We start from the raw sequence: 22,205 nt of genomic DNA, 5'->3' as shown, positions 1-22,205 counted from the left end.
ACTCTAACACAATGTCAAGGAGAGGATGTCCTGGAGTATTCTATATTGATAATTCAGTTTTAGCAGCATTACACAATAAAGTCATCTCTACAGGGCAGAGACAGTAAAATGTAAAAGGGCTAGCTTTATGGTCTTTCGCAAAACCAAACATGTGGCAATGCATTCTTTCTGGTAAAGTGGAAAGAAGTGATGCAGGTGCTTCTGAGCAGAACTCACCTGATGTAGTAGTCATTCCTGATGAGGAGAAGGTGCTGCAGGATGGACAGGAAATAGGTCTCGGACCCTGTGTCTTTCACCATGTTGGACAGTAGATGGTACACCTCACCCATATCAGTGAAAAAGGACGTTAAGGTATACATTGCCATAGCAGTGCATCTTCCAGAGCATGAGAGAAACATGTCTAGCAATACAGGCTATTTAAATATAAAAGGAGGCAAAACATTTACAATTCATGTGCCCTTTCTAACAAAGTCCCTAATTAGCTTTCACTACCTCCCCTCAAAGCAATCAAATAATTGTTTGACATTGACAGTGCATTCTAAAATACATCTGAATAATTTCTATAGATCTTCAACTGGCAGTGTTTATTTTCCCATTTTCCCCTTCAATCAAGTACTCAGACAGGCGTCATTGTGTACAGGCAAACACTGAGACGACTGCTCACATCCGTTTTCCCATCGGGGAGCTGCAGAAGAGTAAACAGCTAACTTTAGGAGGGGAATTGGCAATGAAGAACAGTCCCTTTGGTCTACCTGTCACTCTGCGCCTTTCAAGGAGGAGGAAATTAATCACATAAAAACTCCATTGGGTTTGAATATTTTAACGGGTAAGAATCATGAAAAGGGGATCAGTCACTGTGGGGAAGCAGGAAAAATAATGCTGAAATTCAAGTCTTCATGATTGTGCCTTGGCTTGTACGTCAAAGAGAAAAGATGTGTTCTTAAAATTGCAAAAGGTATTGATTATGTGTCAAACAATCTTCCTCTCCCCAAGGCGAGCGAGCGCCAGCTTTAGATGACTAAAATAGATGTATAATCAAATAATAAATCGTTGTTGTGGTTTTTGTTTGAAAAGCAGTGTATTTAATTGTGTCCGTTCTATGAGTTGCATTGCTGGCTATTTGTTTTCTGGAACGATCAGAAACTGCATGCATCATGAAGCACTTAGGAAAACATACACTGTATTTGTAAGAAATAGAAACCAGAAAGAGCAACACTCAAATCAAGGCAAGTGATTTATCTTGGGTTCAGAGCATGTGTTAACAAATCATATCCAAGTGTCATTTTAGATTAATATCACAATGACATTACAGTATATTGTATATCATGTGTTTTGCAAGGACTATTCACATGGGATTTTAATGCAATATCAAGATTACATTTGATCTTGTTTGAACAACCAGTAGCACTGAAAACCATCTCCCAAAACTTTAAGAAATAAATACCTTGAGGGCCTTACACAAAACTGTTGGAAAAAGGATCCTCTGGTGTATACTCATTTAGTTTGAAGATACAGTAAGCATCTTATCAAATAAATAGCCCTATTAAATTCTGTGCACACATGCAGAAAGAGTATAGAAAACATGTGCTGGGAATTCTGATATTTTTAAAAGAGAATTATTTTAAGAGAATTATAGAAAAAGCTTTTCATCATAACATGTAGTATATGATAGGGCAGTGATGATGAAATGCAGCACTTTCGTGCTGACTGTAGGGTGATATACTGTCTAGGTTAAAACATATGAACTGTCTGTGGTTCTGCATTCACTAACATGCCAGTGGTCAACCTGCAGCAAATAAAGGTATCTGATGTATCCTTGTTTATTCCAGGGGCTTAAAAGAAAGGACCAAAATCAGCCTTCCTCAGATAAGAGGGGAAGATGTGGTAGGACAAGCATTACTTCTGGGAGTTTAGCAAAATGATCAGGCCGTGTCACAGTTGTATGGCCCCGTTTGATTGTTAATTCAGGATAAGAACATTCTTTATTCGCCAAGTATGTTAAAACATACTCAATATTTTACTAAGCGTAATGGCAAACGATATAAGCTCCAGTGGAATTATCATTATGCTCATTGTCTCAGAAGACTGTTGAATGACAAAAGAGCATCAATCACATGATTAAATAAAGTCTGAAAATCACTTAACAGTCAGTACAAAACCCTCTGCAAGACACCAAAGGCAAAACCCTGCTCTGTATTCTCCCACTCCTCCCAGTATTTCCTACACCACATGATCTTTCAACCCCCATCAGGGCAAACCCATCCTTTATTGTACTGCTGGCATGTTCCTATTTACAAAGCTTAAAATTAAAACAGTTCTCCCATATCACAGTTGGCAAGTGCATTGTGGGGACAGGAATACAGGCTCCTCTGAATTATTGTTTCCCAATCCAGTATTAGCAGTTGAGAGTTACAAGCATGTGAAATGCGAGTACAGGCTTGCCACAATTATTTCAGAGTGGAGTGGAGTAGAGCCCTGGACTGAACAGATGCAGAAACATCCATCCATTAGGAGAAGACAAAAAAAAAGAGCTACCTACAAAATAATGCAAATCCCATACCTTTTCCCCTTCTCTTTGTCTCCTCCCTCTCACTCTGTGCCTCTCTCCATTTTACTTGTACTCATCTTGCAGAGCTGGGGAGCATGAATAAACATGAGCATCAGTGGAGGTGAGATGTGGACCAGTCTATGGTAGGGTCAATCAATCACTATTCCACTGCGTCATTAATATTCATTAGTAGCCCGGAGTCACCTCCTCAGCACCCGGACCTGGGCCGGACACAGAGGAGACGCACCTTCATGTGTTAATATTCATGAGGCAGGCAGGGAAAACAAGCCAGGCGGCAGCTAGGCACAGGAATATCTATTTGTATGTGTGTGCGTGTGCATGTTGGTGTGTCAGAGACCAGAGCTAACATTCACATCATGCACATTACTCACAGATCAATACCACATTGTCCTTGGAAACAAACATTGGGCTGTCTCATTTGTGAACTTGCTCAAGCACATCATTAATCCAAGTGCGGCGTTCGTTTTTTTTACCATAACCTCACACTCTCTCTTCTTCCATCTCCCTGAGCATCAACACTGTCAGAGTGGTGGAATTTTCTAGCACAGTGGGATCTGAGAAGACAAAGGTTGCCAGAGAGAACAACTGTATGTCCGTGTCTGGCCCTGCACTGGCTGCCTACAATGTCAGCGTTTCGCATGTCCAAACACCCTTAGAGAAGCTACTTGAATTATTCATGCACCTAGCCTAAAATTCTTTAAACAACTTTTAAACTTAAAACCAGATTAGGAATAATTTTATTAAATATTCAAGTTATCAATTGAGCGGACCTAGAGGAACAACTTGGACACATTGAATTGTTATATCTACTGTAGCTAAATGGGAGGCAGGGAAAGGTTGGCCAAATACTCAAATGGACACAGATATGTTAAATAAGCTAAAACAAAGGTCACTGTGGGGTAAAATCTCCTTGACCCAGCCAAAACTAATGTACTGCAACTTTTATCTAACATAACAACAGACTTAAGAGAGATAAGTCATAACAAAAACCGACATTGTTCTGCAGAAAAAACAACTTGTAATGATTGATGGCTCCAGTGTCTTACATCAGCCAGATCAGAGCTGACCTAGACAGCCAGGAGATGAAGAATGGTGATGAGAGGGTAAGAAGAACAGAAAAAGGATGAAGAGTGGCTGTTTACCAGGTAAGAGAGGAACAGAAGATTGCACTATAGATCCTCAAATTCATCACTAATGAACCCAACCATACCAGCTTTAGACCTGTCAGCCCCAGCCAGGCCAACACAATACAGTCATTTCCAACAGCTCTTTTCTATGGCACAGGCAGACAAAAGGATATTCCATCTCTGCTCGGATGTCATCGAGGCGATGGGAGAGCTCAATGGAGTCCTCCTCCTTGTTCTCGTTGAACACCTTTAGTTGGATGTCCAGTTCCTCAGTCTCTTTCAGCTCCTGTAATTGAGAGAGACATGAATAGACTGTGGTAATAGACAACAGAGAACTCAATACCTCATTATCCTTGGGAATGGAAAGCATTAGGCTATGCTGAATTGTAATGTGACTTAATGAATGATGAATGTATGGATATACAGTACCAATTCATGTTAAGAGTGCTATCAGTGCCAGCACATAAAACAAATGCAACCCAATCTCATAGTTAATACAGGTTGTTTTAACAGAACCTAGATTATACTGGAGTCCATGTAACAGCTGTAGAGGGACTATGATCTAGGATATCTGTGCCCCTCCTTCCCTGCTGGGCTGGTATACCTGAATCACCAAGCTCTTCACAACTGTGCCCTCCATGAGGGGCTTTAACAGTGCACTTTACAACTTTACTATGAATCACTGCCGTCTAAGTTTACAGACGGCACCAGGCCAAATGTAACCCAATTTCTGCAGCTATCAATCACCTCACTGCTCTCCGGGCATACCATCTGTCTTCGAAAATGTCGGTTTAGAGAAGGGAAGAAGCATGTAAAGCCACAGAAAGGAGGGAGCTCAAGGACTGTGGGCCTGTACCGAAGAACTGGTTCGTTTTTGTTTTCCTCTTAGCCACATTACATTTTTGGCTCCACAACATAATTCACAATAAGTGGGCCTTGCATCAGTTTAAATGCCTGTATTAAAGCTTCAAATGCGGCATTTATAAATGATTGTAAAGGAAACTCCATCATATTGGGGGGCAGAGATGAAGATAATTAAACTAATGAAAAAGATAATCAAGCAGAGCAGTCAAGATGACTTATTAGCAAGTGGCAAATTCCCCTCTGCAAATGAGGTCATGAGTGATGAGTGGATGCTTATTTGTCTTAACTGAGTGCAAGGATCTGGCTGCTTATTGATAATGATGCCACGGCAAGCTGTGATCAGTGAGGTGGTGCCTCACGGTGAGGTGAACTAGAACGCTCCGACATAATAACGGGAGCAACATGGAGGGGGGAGACATAAATAGCTGTGTATCCCATAGGCCAACACGCAGAGAGGAACTAAGACTGATGGAGAAGTTACAGGGTTGCAGAGTTTTCAAGGGGAGTGAATAAATTAATCAATGTTCGATATGTACACATATACACACAAACACATACATATATATAGTTGCAGCCAAATGTTTGGACACTTACCCATTCAAGTGAAATATTATATAAATAGTCCCAAATCGGGAATAACTGTAGTAGACATTGTCATCAAAGGGTCCAGTGTACATTGACAATATACATGCAGGGATGGTGTAATGGATGGAAAAAAACACCCAGGGGGTATCTAGAAGGCTTCTTGGCTGAGAATGTGTCCTCTCCGACTGTAACTCACCGGTAGGATCTTCTTCAGGCCACAGCGGAGGAACTCATTGCGCAGATGTATCCTGAAGTCCAGATCGTCCGGAGAGGTGACCAAGGCATTGATCAGCTGCATGCATGCCACCTGTCGTCCGACACACAAGCAACCAGAGAGAACATTAGAGGTCACGCCTTTCATTTTACTGAATAAGAATCAACATTAAACAGTAGGGTTAGAAAGAGAATTATGACTGGCCCCTGTGCATGTTATCAACCAATTTTAGGACGGCACCTTAAAGCTAAAATACCTTGAGCAGTGAAGTGTATGTGTCAAATAGGTTCAGTGCATTTATTTGTCTGAGAAACAGGACAGAGGAGGAAAGAAAGGCCGTGCTCTGACTCAGGGAGCAGAAAGGAAGTACAGGTTTAGAGGAAGTGGAAAATAGGTCTGTGGAGTCTATGGACCAAATGGGCATTTTTTTATTGATTTATTGGATTATAGAAGAGATGAGGGATGGAGGGATGGGATGAAGAGGTAGAGGGAAAAGCGCTGATGGGTCTTAACGGGCTGTGAGACTGCACCGGGGAGCAGCGCTGTTAGAAGACAAACTGTTCCTCCAACAAGCGCATTGATCTGCTGAAGGATCCCGGTGATCAACATGAGAAAAGTAGCTTTTAAAAAACCGCTTTTGGCACGTTTCTATTGGCTTGCCATCTTCCATTGTCAGGTGTAGTGACTGCAGTCGGTGAACTGTTTTTACACACAGCCCCGGAAAAAATTAAGAGACCACTGCACCTTTTTTCTTTGCTTTCCCAAAAAGTCGAAAAGGAAGGTTTTGAGTGAGGAACAAAAGCGTTCAATTTGCAGTGGTCTCTTAACTTTAACACTTCTGTTCCTCACTCAAAACCTTCCTTTTCAACTTTTTTGGAAAGGAAAGAAAAAGGTGATGTTGTCTCTTAATTTTTCCCGGAGCTGTAGATGTCCCCTCTAAGCTTTACTGGCGAGAGATGCGCAGAGACAACGCATGTGCGTTTATGCACACGTGCACACACACTCCCCAATGCATACTCTTAGTTAACATGACAATTGATAACACATCTGACGATGGAGAATAACATCCAGTTATTTACCCCAGACATGTCTGCCAGGCCTACTGGGCCACAGGAAGACAGTGTACTGGAGGAAGATCTGCAAGGTTGTTCTGCGCCGCACCAGCTCCCCTGGTGGGATGGGGGTGTCAAAGACACTGGCTTTGAGTGCATGCCAACGGTGTCAAGCAGCAGCAGCAGCCGTCCAAAAGGGGCCTCCAGGGCCTTGGACCAAGAGCTGGGCATCGAAGCCTGAAGTCTACCCACCAGAGACTTTATACCACAAGCCCTTCCTGAAACTTCCCTCCCATCACTTTACTCCAATAATTAGACTTATAGAAGTAAAACAGACATCGAAAGAATGATGCTCGTATGAGTGGCAAGGCCGACAGTGTTTCTTTTGCTTCTTTCTCACATAGACACAGTCTCCTAACATACACTGAACAAAATTATAAACGCAACACTTTTGTTTTTGCCCCCATTTATCATGAGCTGAACTCAAAGATCTAAGACTTTCTCTATGTACACAAAAGGCCTATTTCTCTCAAATATTGTTCACAAATCTGTCTAAATCTGTTTTAGTGAGCACTTCTCCTGCCGAGATAATCCATCCACCTCACAGGTGTGGCATATCAAGATGCTGATTAGACAGCATGATTATTGCACTGGTGTGCCTTAGGCTGGCCACAATAAAAGGCCACTCTAAATTCTTTGAGTTCAGCTAATGATAAATGGGGGCAAAAACAAAAGTGTTCCGTTTATAATTTTGTTCAATGTACGAGGCAGAAACACCTCCAACGTGTTTGTTGCATGGAAATGGTTTAGTATTATGGTGGTTCTTGTTTTCATGGAGGGCAACAAGACGAGAAGGGAGCTCCGGCGTCACGTGAGTGTTGCATGCCGTAGGAGGGATCTGTCAGTGTAATTAAAAGTGGGGCTGTTGGGACGATTTAAAGCTGGGATGCAGGCTGGCTTTCACTCTGTAGCTGAGAGAGCAAAGCCTTAACCGCGGCAAAACCCATTTTAATCACATTAACAAAGTCAGGCTCCACAGCAACATAGCAAAAAAGTCTCTACTTTCTTTGAACCTTCATCAGCAAGGTAGTTTAATTTACTTCACAATTAACCGTTGCTCATTTCATTAGTGGCAATTTTAGGAAGAAGGAAAACAAGGCTCCACAATCAAAGGGATTTTTAACTCCCTTCCTTCCCCTACCCCCAATTATTTCACAAATATGGAATTAAAAAAGACTGTTTACAGTGATTTGTTCCTCAAAACATGGGGGTTATATAAAAAAGTAGGGGGAAAGTTAAAGGGAAACAGCAGTAATAAAGACAGGTGTGTTGCTGCACGGATGCCCTTTTTCTATGTGTCCTCAGAGACCTGCCTCGACAACACTGAGGAAAAGCAGAAAAATTGTTATGAGGATGGTGGAAAAAGACTCCCAGGAAGCCAACATCTCTCTTCTATTCTTCTGTTACTTTTATTGGTGTCCTCAAAAGAGAGTCGAACACTTCCGGCTCTACCAGTGAAGCAGTTGGTGATGATTAGGGCAGGAGAGACTGCTTGGTGCATTTCAATAGCCCGTGGTCGACTCCTATCATACGGCTTGGGTGCCAGAGTTTGACAAGCGGACACAAAAGTGAGTAGAAGAGAGAGAAAATGTGTGTACCCGTCGACAGGGGCTAAGGTACAGTAGACCCCAGAGTGACAGAACTGTCAATTCCAACCTGGCCCTCCACGTCAAACACCGGCTCCCAGCCGCAAGGCCATTTGTGTGAATGACATTGACTAAAGCCACGTTCGGTCTATTGCATATGACACGGCAGACTTGGGTGATTTGATTTTGTTGATAAGGATATCCTGTACGTGAGTTTTTTAAATTAGTATTTCACATTCTTGTGAATTAATATCTATGTGTGACTCAGATTCAAGCAGAACAGCACAGAAATAACACACAGAAAACCACTCAAAGTTGTAGGGTGAAAGTTTTGGGAATTGAAATAGATGGTTCTGATGGTTCTAAGAAAAAGATACCTGCGAGCATGACTCAATGTCACTCATAAAACATATGCTAATGTCAATGGATATTTTGAACAAAGTGACTTGGTAACTGTGTGTGGGTTAAATAAGAACCTGGAGTTGTTGGGCCTCGTGATTCTCCAGTCCCTCCACTATCGGAGCAAATCTCTCCTTGTTGTTCCTCTCCGCCGCAATCGTCATGGCAGCCAGGATCTTATCCAGGCTGAGAGAAAACCAAAAAGACAGGTAGGTCAACAAACACCTTTATCACCCCACCGACAGGACATTTACTCACAATTTTCAATGTAAACCCATAAATCGTTTAATCTCTCCCCTTGTCTTTGTCAGAGGTGTTCTTTGGGGACCCAAGACAAATACCACTGGCCTGAGACTGTTTGCAACCCTGTGCATTATAGGAATCCAATTTTGCCACTTAGGTGTTCATTGCTCTGGTGATGCTCAGAAAAAGCATGAGTCTGATATACATTGTAAAAGCTCCTCATAATAAAATGCTGTTGGCGATGTCAGGGCGGGTGCAGTTTATTGCAGGGAGAATACATGACTAATGTATATAAAGAGCTATTGTTGAGAAAGCAAATTAGATTGCTTACAAGAACTCACAGAAGCATAAAGAATTTGTAATTTTGGCTATTTCAGACTGTACCATCACATCAAAATGAGGTGTTGCTTCGCACCTGCACACAGAAGCTGTAAGAAATGGCTGCTTATGTAGCCAATTTAGTAAACAGCAAACAAAAGTTATCTGGCGCCACATTATCATGACATCAGGCGTAGGGGCCTCTCATTGGGGTTGGAAATGCCACGCTTGCTGTCAAGCCTTTATCTCCTATTCACAGGAGAAGCACAACAAGACTAGTTCTGTGTATGTGTGTCTCTGCTTGTCTGTGTGTGTGTGTCTGAGTGAGTGACGGAGTGAGAGAGAGAGAGAGAGAGAGAGAGAGGGAAAAAGAGGGAGAGGTTGCTCAGCAGCATTTTCATTTTTTATATTTTTTTGTATCTCTCCTCTTTGCCTTCCAGGACGCACTGAAGCGTCCACAGGTCCCCAGGGAGGGAGGATGGCTCACGACCCAGCCATCCCTGTGATCTCCCAAACTTCCAAAATAGTCTGGCAGAGGGGAAAGCAGAGGAAAGAGGGGTGGGATACAGCACATGGTGCTCACTTAAGGCCCATCCACCCAAACCACTGACAGCATCGAACGTAGAAGTCTGTTGACATAAACTAGTGAGCCACAAGTTTAGATTAGATTGATGTGTGTTATACCAATTTGACTCCGTCCAAAGTGTTGCACTGGGATGGGGAAACTCTGGCAGGGATGAAATGCTACCGATCATTTTCCATTTTTCAGGCTCGAAAAAAATTATAAATTGCAGTGACCTATAACTGTCATGTGAATTGTATATGGGAAATACATTTAACAGAGATTAATGGAGCAGCCGGGTCGGTGTGATAGGGTTCAGACAGTGGCTTTAATGCCAGCTACAACTATAGCTTCAAACTACTTGTGCATCTGCTGAACTCCTCTTGTTCACCCTTTGGTGCAGTCACTTAGTTGGGGTGTTGAGAATGAGCCAGTGTCATAGCGTCGCTCTGTCTTAAAGGACGTTATCAGTGAAAAACAAGGCCTCAGCTTTATCATTACTTTTTTCTGTCGTTTAGCTGTGCATGCTTAAATAGGACTGTGATTTATGGGATTATTGAGACAGTCATCTTCATCACATATATGTCTATGCATTATTGTGCCTTAGCAAATTCAATATTCATTTCAGAGGAATATTGCATTGCTCGAATAGCCAAAATGGCGCTCAAACAGGCTCTTTCAGCAGGGTTGATAAGTGAATAAGTTTCACCTGGATCCTTGTATTTGTCAGTTTGTTTATTTTCCTGCGCTGCATGCAGACTAACTTTGAAGTGCCATTGTTATTCTAGTCCAGCTCTGTGGCAGACACAATAAAAAAGAGCAACCCTGGATTCAATTTATAATCTGTCAGCCGAGCTGTGTGTTCATGGCCAACAACACTGAGCACTTAAATACATTACACAGCCTGAACCACTAAATCAGAACATGTTAACTGACAGTGCTTCGATACATCTCAACGCCCGCGCTTCAAATGCAATATGAGTACATGGACTGTATTGTGCTAAGGCCAGTGACATGTTGTCTACAAATACATTTTTGCTTAATCTGATTACATACATAAGGGTATTATGTTGCTAGGGAAGGAAATCGGGGGGAAGACAGAAATATGGCTGGCACAGACAGAAATGTGACATTGTGGATACATCAATAGTGGTTGAGTGTTGTATGCAAACTTACATGTTCTCCTCTCCAATGATACAGACAGCTGAGAGGATTTTGACTATCTCAGTCATCATGCTGGTCTGCTTGGGGTCAATTGCCCTGGCCAGGAGAAGCAAGCTCCGCTCATCTCCCAGAATTCTTTGCAGTCCATACTGAACAAGTGTAATAGATAGAAAACAAAGTGCCCATTGGTAATTAATACACTTTCTACTGAAATTCTACATTGTCCTTATAGTATTAAAACAATTTCAAATTCCCAAAACATAATAGAAAGAGTTCTAAATATCTGAAAATTGTTTTTATGGTTGGTTGATTGAACCCGATAGCCCCCCTACAAACCCCAGGAGATTCCTTATTTTTTAAACTATTGTCTATAGTTTGATAATGACTCAGTAGATGAACTGATGCTCTGGCTGGACGGTGATACAGCGGAGGAGAATGTGTATGCTAATAGGGATGATTCATATGCTAATGACGCCAAATTGACGGCATTTGGCTCTGGTGGTTACTGGGAGTCAAAAAGGCCTGGCGGTTCTAGTGTTAAACTAGAGTATTCTACTGATAATCTACCGAATGTTAAAATGAGATATATATATTGTTTTTGGTAATGGTTGCTGAGACTCTGTAAATTTGAATTAATTAGTAGAAAAATTCAACCACATTTCTAATTATTTTGAGCAAATGTGTAGTCAGAATGGAGACTGCATAATTCAGAAAAAAACTCCTTAACTTATAGAAATTCATTCTGGTATCTCTGGGATTAACAATGTGTGCAACTGTCCCAAAGGAAATTGTATACCAGGGTTAGGCAGGTATCAAAGGGTAAGGCTGGTTTTCCTCTATCTTTTTACATAGGCTTTGCTCCTTTCCTATTTATTTTTTTTGCCAGTGAATGGCATACCTATAACATGATGCTGCTTCCATATCACTTGAAAATCCAAAAGGATCAACAACATTGCATTCACTACACATTCCTGGGCTTGCATATAAAAGTGAAAAAATATCCACTCCAAGACATCCATGTTATTTGCAACAAGGCTTTTAAAGAACATTGCAAAACAAAACTGGAAAGACATTGATGGTTTGGAGTAAATGAAACAGGTCTGGCATCAAAACATGGGTATTCTTCATATTAAAGGTACTCATACACGTACAGTGGCTCTCAAAAGTATTCACCCCCTTGGACTTTTCCACATTTGGTGTTACAACATCAAATCCACATGGATATAATCAGGAGTTTTGGCCACTGACTAGCAGAAAAATAAATGTCAAAGCAAAGATAAATCGGCAATTTGTTACAAATTAATTCCAAATATAAAAAAGGAAATAACTGATTGTGTAAGCATTCACCCACTTTAAAAACCAAAATGTTCTTCAGCAAGACAATTCCACTCTTTTTAGCTTTGCAAAAGGTCTTGAATACAGAGCTTGAACAATTTTGTCAAAAACACTGAGATGTTGCCTCGGGAGTGGTGCAAAGTTGATATGCATATAGTTATTAACAGTGCAGAGTGAAGACATATACAATTTATATATATATATATATATATATATATATATATATATATATATATATATATATATATATATATATATAATTATTATTATTATTATAATATATAAATTATTTCATGCTGACATTTTCGGTAAAATTCCTCTGCTATCCAAATGTGGAGATGGTCCTACTGTGTTGTTTTCAGATGATATAAAAGCAGTAACATTTCAATACTGTGCAAGGGTAGTCTAGGCATACCCTATACACTGTTAATCAGAGTGTTCGCATTCACAACTATTTCATAAAACTCCTAATAAAAGTAATAGTTGGCACTTATTCTCTTTTAAGGAGGGACAGTGAGGCAATGGAAATTGGATTAATGATGAATAAATATAATTCAGGACTGTGGGGAGAAATACAGACATCCACTACCTTGAAATCTACAGTGGGGAGAACAAGTATTTGATACACTGCCGATTTTGCAGGTTTTCCTTCTTACAAAGCATGTAGAGGTCTGTAATTTTTATCATAGGTACACTTCAACTGTGAGAGATGGAATCTAAAACAAAAATCCATAAAATCACATTGTATGATTTTTAAATAATTAGTTTGCATTTTATTGCATGACATAAGTATTTAATCACCTACCAACCAGTAAGAATTCCGGCTCTCACAGGCCTGTTATTTTTTTTTTTTAAGAAGCCCTCCTGTTATCTACTCATTACCAGTATTAACTGCACCTGTTTGAACCCGTTACCTGTATAAAAGACACAAGCCCACACACTCAATCAATCAGACTCCAACCTCTCCACAATGGAGACCAGAGAGCTGTGTAAGGACATCAGGGATAAAATTGTAGACCTGCACAAGGCTGGGATGGGCTACAGAACAATAGGCAAGCAGCTTGGTGAGTTGGCAACAACTGTTGGCGCAATTATTAGAAAATGGAAGAAGTTCAAGGTGACGGTCAATCTCCCTCGGTCTGGGGCTCCATGCAAGATCTCACCTTGTGGGGCATCAGGTGAGGGATCAGCCCAGAACTACACGGCAATACCTGGTCAATGACCTGAAGAGAGTTGGGACCAAAGTCTTGAAGAAAACCATTAGTAACACACTACGCTGTCATGGATTAAAATCCTGCAGCGCACGCAAGATCCCCCTGCACAAGCCAGCACATGTCCAGGCCTGTCTGAAGTTTGCCAATGACCATCTGGATGATCCAGAGGAGGAATGGGAGAAGGTCATGTGGTCTCATGAGACAAAAATAGAGCTTTTTGGTCTAAACTCCACTCGCCGTGTTTGGAGAAAGAAAGATGGATGAGTACAACTCCAAGAACACCATCCCAACTGTGAAGCGTGGAGGTGGAAACATCATTCTTTGGGGATGCTTTTCTGCAAAGGGGACAGTAAGATTGCACCGTATTGAGGGGAGGATGGATGGGGCCATGTATCACGAGATCTTGGCCAACAACCTCCTTCCCTCAGTAACAGCATTGAAGATGGGTCGTGGCTGGGACTTCCAGCATGACAATGACCCGAAACACACAGCCAGGTCAACTAAGGAGTGGCTCCGTAAGAAGCATCTCAAGGTCCTGGAGTGACCTAGCCAGTCTCCAGACCTGAACCCAATAGAAAATCTTTGGAGGGAGCTGAAAGTCCGTATTGCCCAGCGACAGCCCCGAAAGCTGAAGGATCTGGAGAAGGTCTGTATGGAGGTGTGGGCCAAAATCCCTGCTGCAGTGTGTGCAAACCTGGTCAAGAACTACAGGAAACGTATGATCTCTGTAATTGCAAACAAAGGTTTCTAAAACAAATATTAAGTTCTGCTTTTCTGATGTATCAAATACAAACCTGATTCCAAAAAAGTTGGGACACTGTACAATTGTGAATAAAAACAGAATGCAATGTTGAAGTTTAAAATATCAATATTTTATTCAGAATACAACATAGATGACATATCAAATTATGAGAAAACTGAGAAAATGTATCACTTTAAGGGAAAAATAAGTTGATTTTAAATTTCATGGCATCAACACATCTCAACAATGTTGGGATAAGGCCTTGTTTACCACTGTGTGGCATCCCCTCTTCTTTTTATAACAGACTGCAAACGTCTGGGGACTGAGGAGACAAGTTGCTCAAGTTTATGAATAGGAATGTTCTCCCATTCTTGTCTAATACAGGCTTCTAGTTGCTCAACTGTCTTAGGTCTTCTTTGTCGTACCTTCCTCTTTATGATGTGCCAAATGTTTTCTATGGGTGAAAGATCTGGACTGCAGGCTGGCCATTTCAGTACCCGGATCCTTCTTCTATGCAGCCATGACATTGTAATTGATGCAGTATGTGGTCTGGCATTGTCATGTTGGAAAATGCAAGGTCTTTCCTGAAAGAGACGACGTCTGGATGGGAGCATATGATCTTCTAGAACTTGGATATAACTGTCAGCATTGATGGTGCCTTTCCAGATGTGTATGCTGCCCATGCCACACGCACTCATGCAACCCCATACCATCAGAGATGCAGGCTTCTGAACTGAGCGCTGATAACAACTTGGGTTGTCCTTGTCCTCTTTAGTCCGGATGACATGGGGTCCCAGTTTTCCAAAATGAATGTCAAATTTTGATTCGTCTCACCACAGAACACTTTTCCACTTTGCCACAGTCCATTTTAAATGATCTTTGGCCCATAGAAAACACCTGCGCTTCTGGATCCTGTTTAGATATGGCTTCTTTTTTAACCTATATAGTTTTAGTCGGCAACGGTGAATGGCATGGTGGATTGTTTTCTGGAAGTATTCCTGAGCTCATGTTGTGATTTCCATTACAGTATCATTCCTGTATGTGATGCAGTGCCGTCGGAGGGCCCGAAGATCACGGGCATCCAGTATAGTTTTCTGGCCTTGACCCTTACGCACAGAGATTGTTCCAGATTCTCTGAATCTTTGGATGATATTATGCACAGTAGATGATGATAACTTCAAACTCTTTGCAATTTTTCTCTGAGAAACTCCTTTCTGATATTTCTCCACTATTTTTCGCCGCAGCATTGGGGGAATTGGTGATCCTCTGCCCATCTTTACTTCTGAGAGACACTGCCACTCTGAAAGGCTCTTTTTATACCCAATCATGTTGCCAATTGACATAATAAGTTGCAAATTGGTCCTCCAGCTGTTCCTTATCTGTACATTTAACTTTTCCAGCCTCTTATTGCTACCTGTCCCAACTTTTTTGGAATGTGTAGCTCTCATGAAATTACAAAATGTCACACATTCAACATTCAATATTTTATCTATATTCTATTGTGAATTAAATATAAGTTTATGAGATTTGTAAATTATTTCATTCCTTTTTTACTCACAATTTGTACAGTGTCCCAACTTTTTTGGAATCGGGTTTGTACTTCTGTCATGCAATAAAATGCTAATTAAATACTTAAAAATCATACAATGTGATTTTCTGGATTTTTGTTTTAGATTCCGTCACTCACAGTTGAAGAATACCTATGATAAAAATGACAGACATGCTTTGTAAGTGGGAAAACCTGTAAAATTGGCAGTGTATCGAATACTTGTTCTCCCCACTGTACCTCAGATTTAAGCAATGGGCAAAGTCAGAACACATATGGAGATTTAGAAAAGGGAAGATATATCAATAGCTCATCAATTCATGAGCCATGTGCTACTTTGAGAAATGAGACAGGGCAGCTACCCGAAAAAAAGAATAATTAAGTACTTGCCGACAATGGGCTCAACACGGCAAATTAGCTCCACTTTTCCAGCCCATTATAACAAATCACCCCCCATCAGCACCCCCTACTCAAAACATCTTTCTGTGGCTACAGTATGCTTCCACCCTGAGATGACTACACACAGAAGTAATAAGAAGTAATATCACATTCATTGAAAGTCAAAACAATTTGTGGGTATGCTTTTGGAATTAAGGATTCATTAATATAAATTTGAGCTAAGGTTTGGAACACATCAAGGTAAATACACAACCTTGTGCTGTACCATCGTTCTGTAGGTTGATGTAACATGCAGAATAAAGGATTATCGTGACTGTTCAATTGGTCGGGGGTCAACTTTGGACACCTATTGAATGGTGTAATACGGCTTCCTGAAAGCACAAAAGAAATGACAGAGACCGTTGAAAGCAAACCCATTTTAATTAAACCCAACCCATATACAAACCTTATTGTTCATGAAGGCCTTCAGACATTGGATCAACTTATGCTGGTTCCTTTTATCAATACCTTCTTGCCTGAAAAAGAGATGAGAAAAGAAAGGAACATTAATGTCACATATATGTTGTGTTGAGGACATACTGAGAAGAAATTAGAGTCTTACTGTTTCTTATCCAGCAACTTTTCCAAGGCATCTAAGAGCAGTCCCAGGCCTTCATGACCAAAGTTGTTCACCCAGCTAGGAAACCAGAAGAAAACAATTACGTCAAAAGAGAAACATGGTTCAAAGATGTCCAACGATATATTAAAGGACTAATTAAAAAGTATTTGCCAATACGATTGGGTAATGAGAAAATAAGTCTCCACTGCCTTCCCTGTTGTTTTATATTATTCATGTTAAGTAAAAATACCTGTCATTTTTTTTTGGTCATATTAAATGTTAAAATGTCCTCCTAAGTCCTTCTCTAGTGATCTAGCAGTGTGCTTCTAGAGCATCCGCAGGCTGATTAGAACCACCAAAAGTAGTAACGCAATAAAAATAACACACTAATCGATAATGGATCACCAAAGATAATTGGCTATAAAACACAAAACGTATCTGGAGCCAGCAAATGATCCAGTGTAGATGAGACTGTGATGGAGGGGTTGTGGAGTGAGGCACCCCACCCATCATAGCCAGATTATGTCGTTAGCGTCACTTGTTCTTGCCGCCTGACTGTCAATAAAACAAAATACATAGAGCAATTTGTAGCATTAAAGGGCCTTAATTCAATCATTTATTACCCCTTTTTGACAATGATTCGACACAATAATAGCTTGCATATTAAAGTCATTTGTATTGACTCGGCAGATTCGGAGAAGACCCTTGATTAGGGACAAAGCATATTTGCCCCAGGTGATTCTTCGGAGGTGAAGTGAGGTATTTCTCTGATCTTCCACAAAATTAATGGAAAATTACTGAGACTACAGAGGGCAATCTGAAATCCATTCCTAAAAAATCATTACTGGGTCAACCCCAAACCAATTTGCTACTTATAATCATTATGCTGTACAGAACAGTATAATGACCTGCTTTGTTAATAAAACTGAATGGCATAATGTTGGAAATGTAGAACAATCAGTTTACAAAGGAGCGTCACGCAGTTTAATGTTGGCCATTTTATGATGCCAGCTCTGCTTTGCGGCAGGCGGCTAAGCCCCAATAAGAAAAAAATGCCATGTTGAGGTAACAATTTAGTCAGATTCAAAATAATGTGCGATTACATTAGTGTTTATGACACCCCGACATTAACACAGAAGTGGTAGGACTGGAGTTAAATGAGCAACATGAGGAGACATGGTTGACAGAGCACAGTTCCATAAATCTGTAATCTTTTTGTTTGTTTGTAGGTTCACCACTGTAGATCTAGGGAAAATTAAGGCAATAATTATGAGGAGTAAGTCTGATTATTAAACAGAGCTCTGTGTAATGTGAGATCAGAGTCGCTGATGCCTGGCGATCGTGTACAAAGTCTCCTACGAGTACCAATCAGGGGAGGACACCCCAATGAGGCGCATCAGGTATCACATTTGTAGTTCAGGAGGATTAAAGGGGCTCTATCCTCACTTGATACCCTTGACAGTGAATTGATACAATCTGCTTGGAAAAAAATCTGTTTTAAGACGTCTACCCAGTCAGCACAATGGAAAAGTAAACAAAGCAACAAAAAACAACAAAAGGACAGTTTAACAGACAACACCAACTGATGAAAGCCAGTTAAGTTGAAGACATCTCCTTAACCTAACCTGTCACACGCTTTTATTGTTCTCGGCTTTCTTCACTGCATGGGAAGTCAAGCAGCTTTCATTATAGGAGCCTAATGGATAGTGAAGTTAGGATTTAGTATGCTGTCCAGTGATGGGAGGTCTCTCAATTTGTCAGTCTGTCTATCTGTCGGTCATTCCCTCAGTTGGTTTCTTGTCCCATCCTTCTGTCTGTAATTGGTCTGTCTGTGGGCAGTCTGTTAAAGATGTAACAGCACGGTAGATAAATAGGATCCTCTTCCTTTCTTCTTTCTCCTTTCCTTAATTTATGGCATGCATCCAAGGATTTCAATAACTCGGGGTGAAACTTGTTCATGAAATATTGATGAAGATAATCCTGCTGTTATGTGCCACCAAATTGTGTTACTTTCTGCAATCATGTACATTCCACAGGCAAAATAAAAAAATAATCATCTGTTTTAGGAAGCCATTTTTATGTGTACTATTTCTGCTGGTTTGACGCAATTATGTTGTATTTATGTTAAGAGCCACAAAACCCTGTATTATATTATTTCAGTCTGGACCCAGAGCACATGGGCAAATGTTAACAAGGGAACAACTGATGCTTATTTGAGCACAGCAAAGAGCAATTTGAGGAATATTCTGTCCATGGATTTCCTGTCGATCAGTTTTTTTTAAATTTATTTTACATTTACTTTCATATCTCAGCAGCAAACTTTCAATCTCCCCATTATTTTCTTCCATCTTCCATACCAATGGGAAGTCATTGTCAGGCATTAAATAATAATGAATAATCTGTCTTCATGCATCTGACCTTTGCTTTCCACTGTTTGTAGCTTATGAACAAGTTAGTGTAATTCCCTATAATGAAACAATAAGCAGCAGTGGTGGGTGTGCGGAAAGTTTGCTGTTTGTGGTTTTCAATGTGTTTTCAGAGTGGTTTAAACCATATTCCTTCAAACAGATTTGGCATGGGAAATGTCACAGCTGCTGGATGATTATGCTTGTGAGCAAAATTCACAGCAACCAACTTGACCGGAATTGTTCATTGCAGGCTGTGGAACCTGACACACATTCAGTCTCTCTGTTTAACTGATCAGCTGGCCTGTGTTGTGACACCTTTTTATGCACATTGATTTCAGCCAGTGGACAGGCATTGTTCCTTGTTGGTGTGTTATTTCATTGGGACCAGCCACAGGAATATGGTGTCATTGAGAGCTTCGTTTGTGAGAAGGAAAAATCTTTCATATTGGATTACGGACTTAGCCATACTGCTGTCTCAATCAGCCCCACTCTACCACTCCTGACCTATTCAGTTGCAGCTGCATTCCACTTGAGGCCTTGTGCTCTTAGCAACAAATTGCTCCCGACATTACAACCTGAAGCCGAGAACCAGGAGGCTACCAACCTTGTGATTCTGCATTCTGAAGGCTACAGCCACAGATGCAATTTGGACATTTTCACTTAGGGGTGTACACACTTTTGTTGACAACGGTTTAGACATTAATGTCTGTGTGTTGAGTTATTTTGAGGGGACAGCAAATGTACACTGTTATACAAGCTGTACACTCACTACTTTACATTGTAGCAAAGTTTCATTTCTTCAGTGTTGTCACCCGAAAAGTTATAATCAAATATTTACAAAAATATACTCACTTTTGTAAGACACTGTTTAAGTCAAAGTTGGGGCAGTAACCAAAAGGCTGCTAGTTCGAATCCCAGAGAAGACATGGTGATAGTAGATCTCCCCCAGGAAAGGCAGTGAACAGCTAATTAGAACGTACAACTCATCGTCCCCATACCACACGGGGTACGGCAGCAGACCACAACACCAAGTTACACTCCTATTAGTAAAAAGGCAGCAACTCTAGTGGGCACACAATCACCAACACTAGCAAATTGAGGAGTAGGAAAACGCTTCTTGGTCTGACATATCCCAATGTTGTTTACTTGACTGCCCTTTGCAGTCCCCAAACCTAAACCCAATAGTGCATATTTGGAATTAGATCAAATGGGTGGTTTGCAGCACAAATCTAGCAACATCCAATCTGCACTAAATAAGTGGTGCAATCATTCCATCAGCGTAGAAGAACACCTTGCAGAATCCATGTAATAAAGAATTGGAGGCAATGGACTGGGCCTGGGTGCACATAAAAATTTGGCCACTGAGTGTACACTACCATTCAAAAGTTTGGGGTCACTTTGAAAGACAAAGTTTTGTCCATTAAAATAACATCAAATAGATCACAAATACAGGTAAAAACATTGTTAATGTGGTAAATACCTACTGTAGCTGAGAATGGCTGATGATTTTTTAAAGGAATATCTACATAGGGCATACAGAGACCCATTATCAGTAATGATCAGACCAGTGTTCCAATGGTACTTTGTGTTTGTAAATCCAAGTTGATCATTTTAAAAACCCTTTTGCAATTATTACAGCACAGCTGAAAATTGTTGTGCTGATTAAAGAAGCAATAAAACTGACCAGAACAGCACAAACCTGAATAGAATCATCAGTGGAAGGACCGGTGCGCAACTGACCAAGAGGACAAATAAATCAGCGTCTAATTTAAGAAACAGATGCCTTGCAAGGCATTAACTGGCAGCTTCATTAACACTAGAACTGACAAATGCCTACGCCAATTGGTGTGTGAGTTTGCATTTAAAATAAAACTGCCATTTTGAAAGCTGCACCCAAATGGTACCCAGGCGCTAATCACCCCTCACTGAATGTATGACATCAATGGATGAATGCGCAATACTCCCAGATGAATGATCAGACCTTGGTTGAATGGGAATTTAGATTTCCATGACTATTCCAAAACTAAATTAGGCTATTATTGAAACATAATACAAATTATATACACTGTAAAAAATATGTATTTGTACGTAAAATGTACATGTTTTTTTTTCTGTATTTATGAATAATGGTGGAATACTATGAAATTACAAGGATAAAGTACATAACATTCAGAATAAAAGAAATGTCAGTAAATTCAAAAACATTAATATTTAAGTTTTTTTTGCAGACATGCATCCTTTCTTCACAACAATAAGCATTAGAAATACATTTAACATTATTTAATCGATATTTGCATTACTTGCATATACAAATTGCATTCTAAATACAGATAATTATAGCAAAAATAAAGTTCAAAAACAGAATTTCAATCTCAATATACAGTCCTGTTATCTAAATTAATTCTCTAAATTTTTTTACCGGACCACGTAAGCGGAGCCGGCTAAGAGCGAATGTCACTGACTGACTGGCTGGCTGAGTCACTACCCCTTGTTAAATAGGGTAGTGGTTAGAGAAGCAGACTTGTGAACTATAGGTCCCGAGTTCGTATCTCCTCGCAGGCGATAATTACACTGGCTAAAACCTGAATCTATATACGGTTATATTGCGAAGGTCTCTGGCATGGAAAAGTTCATCTTCAGTCTCACTAGCAATTGCTACATTTTTAATGATTATTCCTAGGAAGTTAGTAGATACTAATAACCCTATTACTGGCTAATAAGCTGTTAAAACGTAATAAGAAATGTTAGTCAGTTTAACACAATCCTCCTGAAACGTGAAACGACTGCTGCACAGCCATAAATAACTCATCCTAGATCAGCACAAATCTTTATATTATCTGAAAAATGCTGCTTGATTATAAGTTGTATTGTGTTATTGAAGAATTTTTTTGTTTACAGCTACTCTTTCCATGTGCTGGGCACGCACAGAATGGCCATCCCAAACTGCCCCATCCAAACAAGCTAATGTGGATCTGGAAACATCTAAATGGGTGCAGCAGACCGTGGTTATTTAGTGTATATTTCTTCAACATTTACCGTGCTTGTAATTCATTGTTAACAGTAGGGTTATGCTCACTTCCAATTCTATTCAGGAAGTTGACTTAAGAAGCAATTCACCACAAGCCTGGTAAACAGCATTTTAAGTTTTTCTTTAATCTTCATTGTTGACAGTGAGGATGCTGCTCTCTCTCTCTGCTACTTTGGAGGCTTTCTAGTGGAT

The 22,205-nt window shown here is 40.4% G+C and overlaps 1 protein-coding gene across 1 annotated transcript in view; it reads right to left on the bottom strand.

Annotated features, from left to right (window-relative positions):
• Positions 1 to 22,205, bottom strand: part of diaph2 (diaphanous-related formin 2) — a 529,613-nt gene that overhangs the window by 345,080 nt on the left and 162,328 nt on the right. The window contains exons 7-13 of the mRNA XM_034291816.1: positions 16,581 to 16,655; positions 16,425 to 16,494; positions 10,756 to 10,892; positions 8,534 to 8,642; positions 5,342 to 5,452; positions 3,870 to 3,982; positions 217 to 333 (exon numbers count right to left, since the gene is read on the bottom strand). Coding sequence (XP_034147707.1) covers positions 217 to 333; positions 3,870 to 3,982; positions 5,342 to 5,452; positions 8,534 to 8,642; positions 10,756 to 10,892; positions 16,425 to 16,494; positions 16,581 to 16,655 — 732 coding nt within the window. The remainder of the gene's footprint in view (positions 1 to 216; positions 334 to 3,869; positions 3,983 to 5,341; positions 5,453 to 8,533; positions 8,643 to 10,755; positions 10,893 to 16,424; positions 16,495 to 16,580; positions 16,656 to 22,205) is intronic.

This window comes from Esox lucius, chromosome 4 (genome assembly GCF_011004845.1).
Source record: "Esox lucius isolate fEsoLuc1 chromosome 4, fEsoLuc1.pri, whole genome shotgun sequence".
Taxonomy (NCBI): domain Eukaryota; kingdom Metazoa; phylum Chordata; class Actinopteri; order Esociformes; family Esocidae; genus Esox; species Esox lucius.
This window is presented reverse-complemented; position numbering and strand designations above follow the sequence as displayed.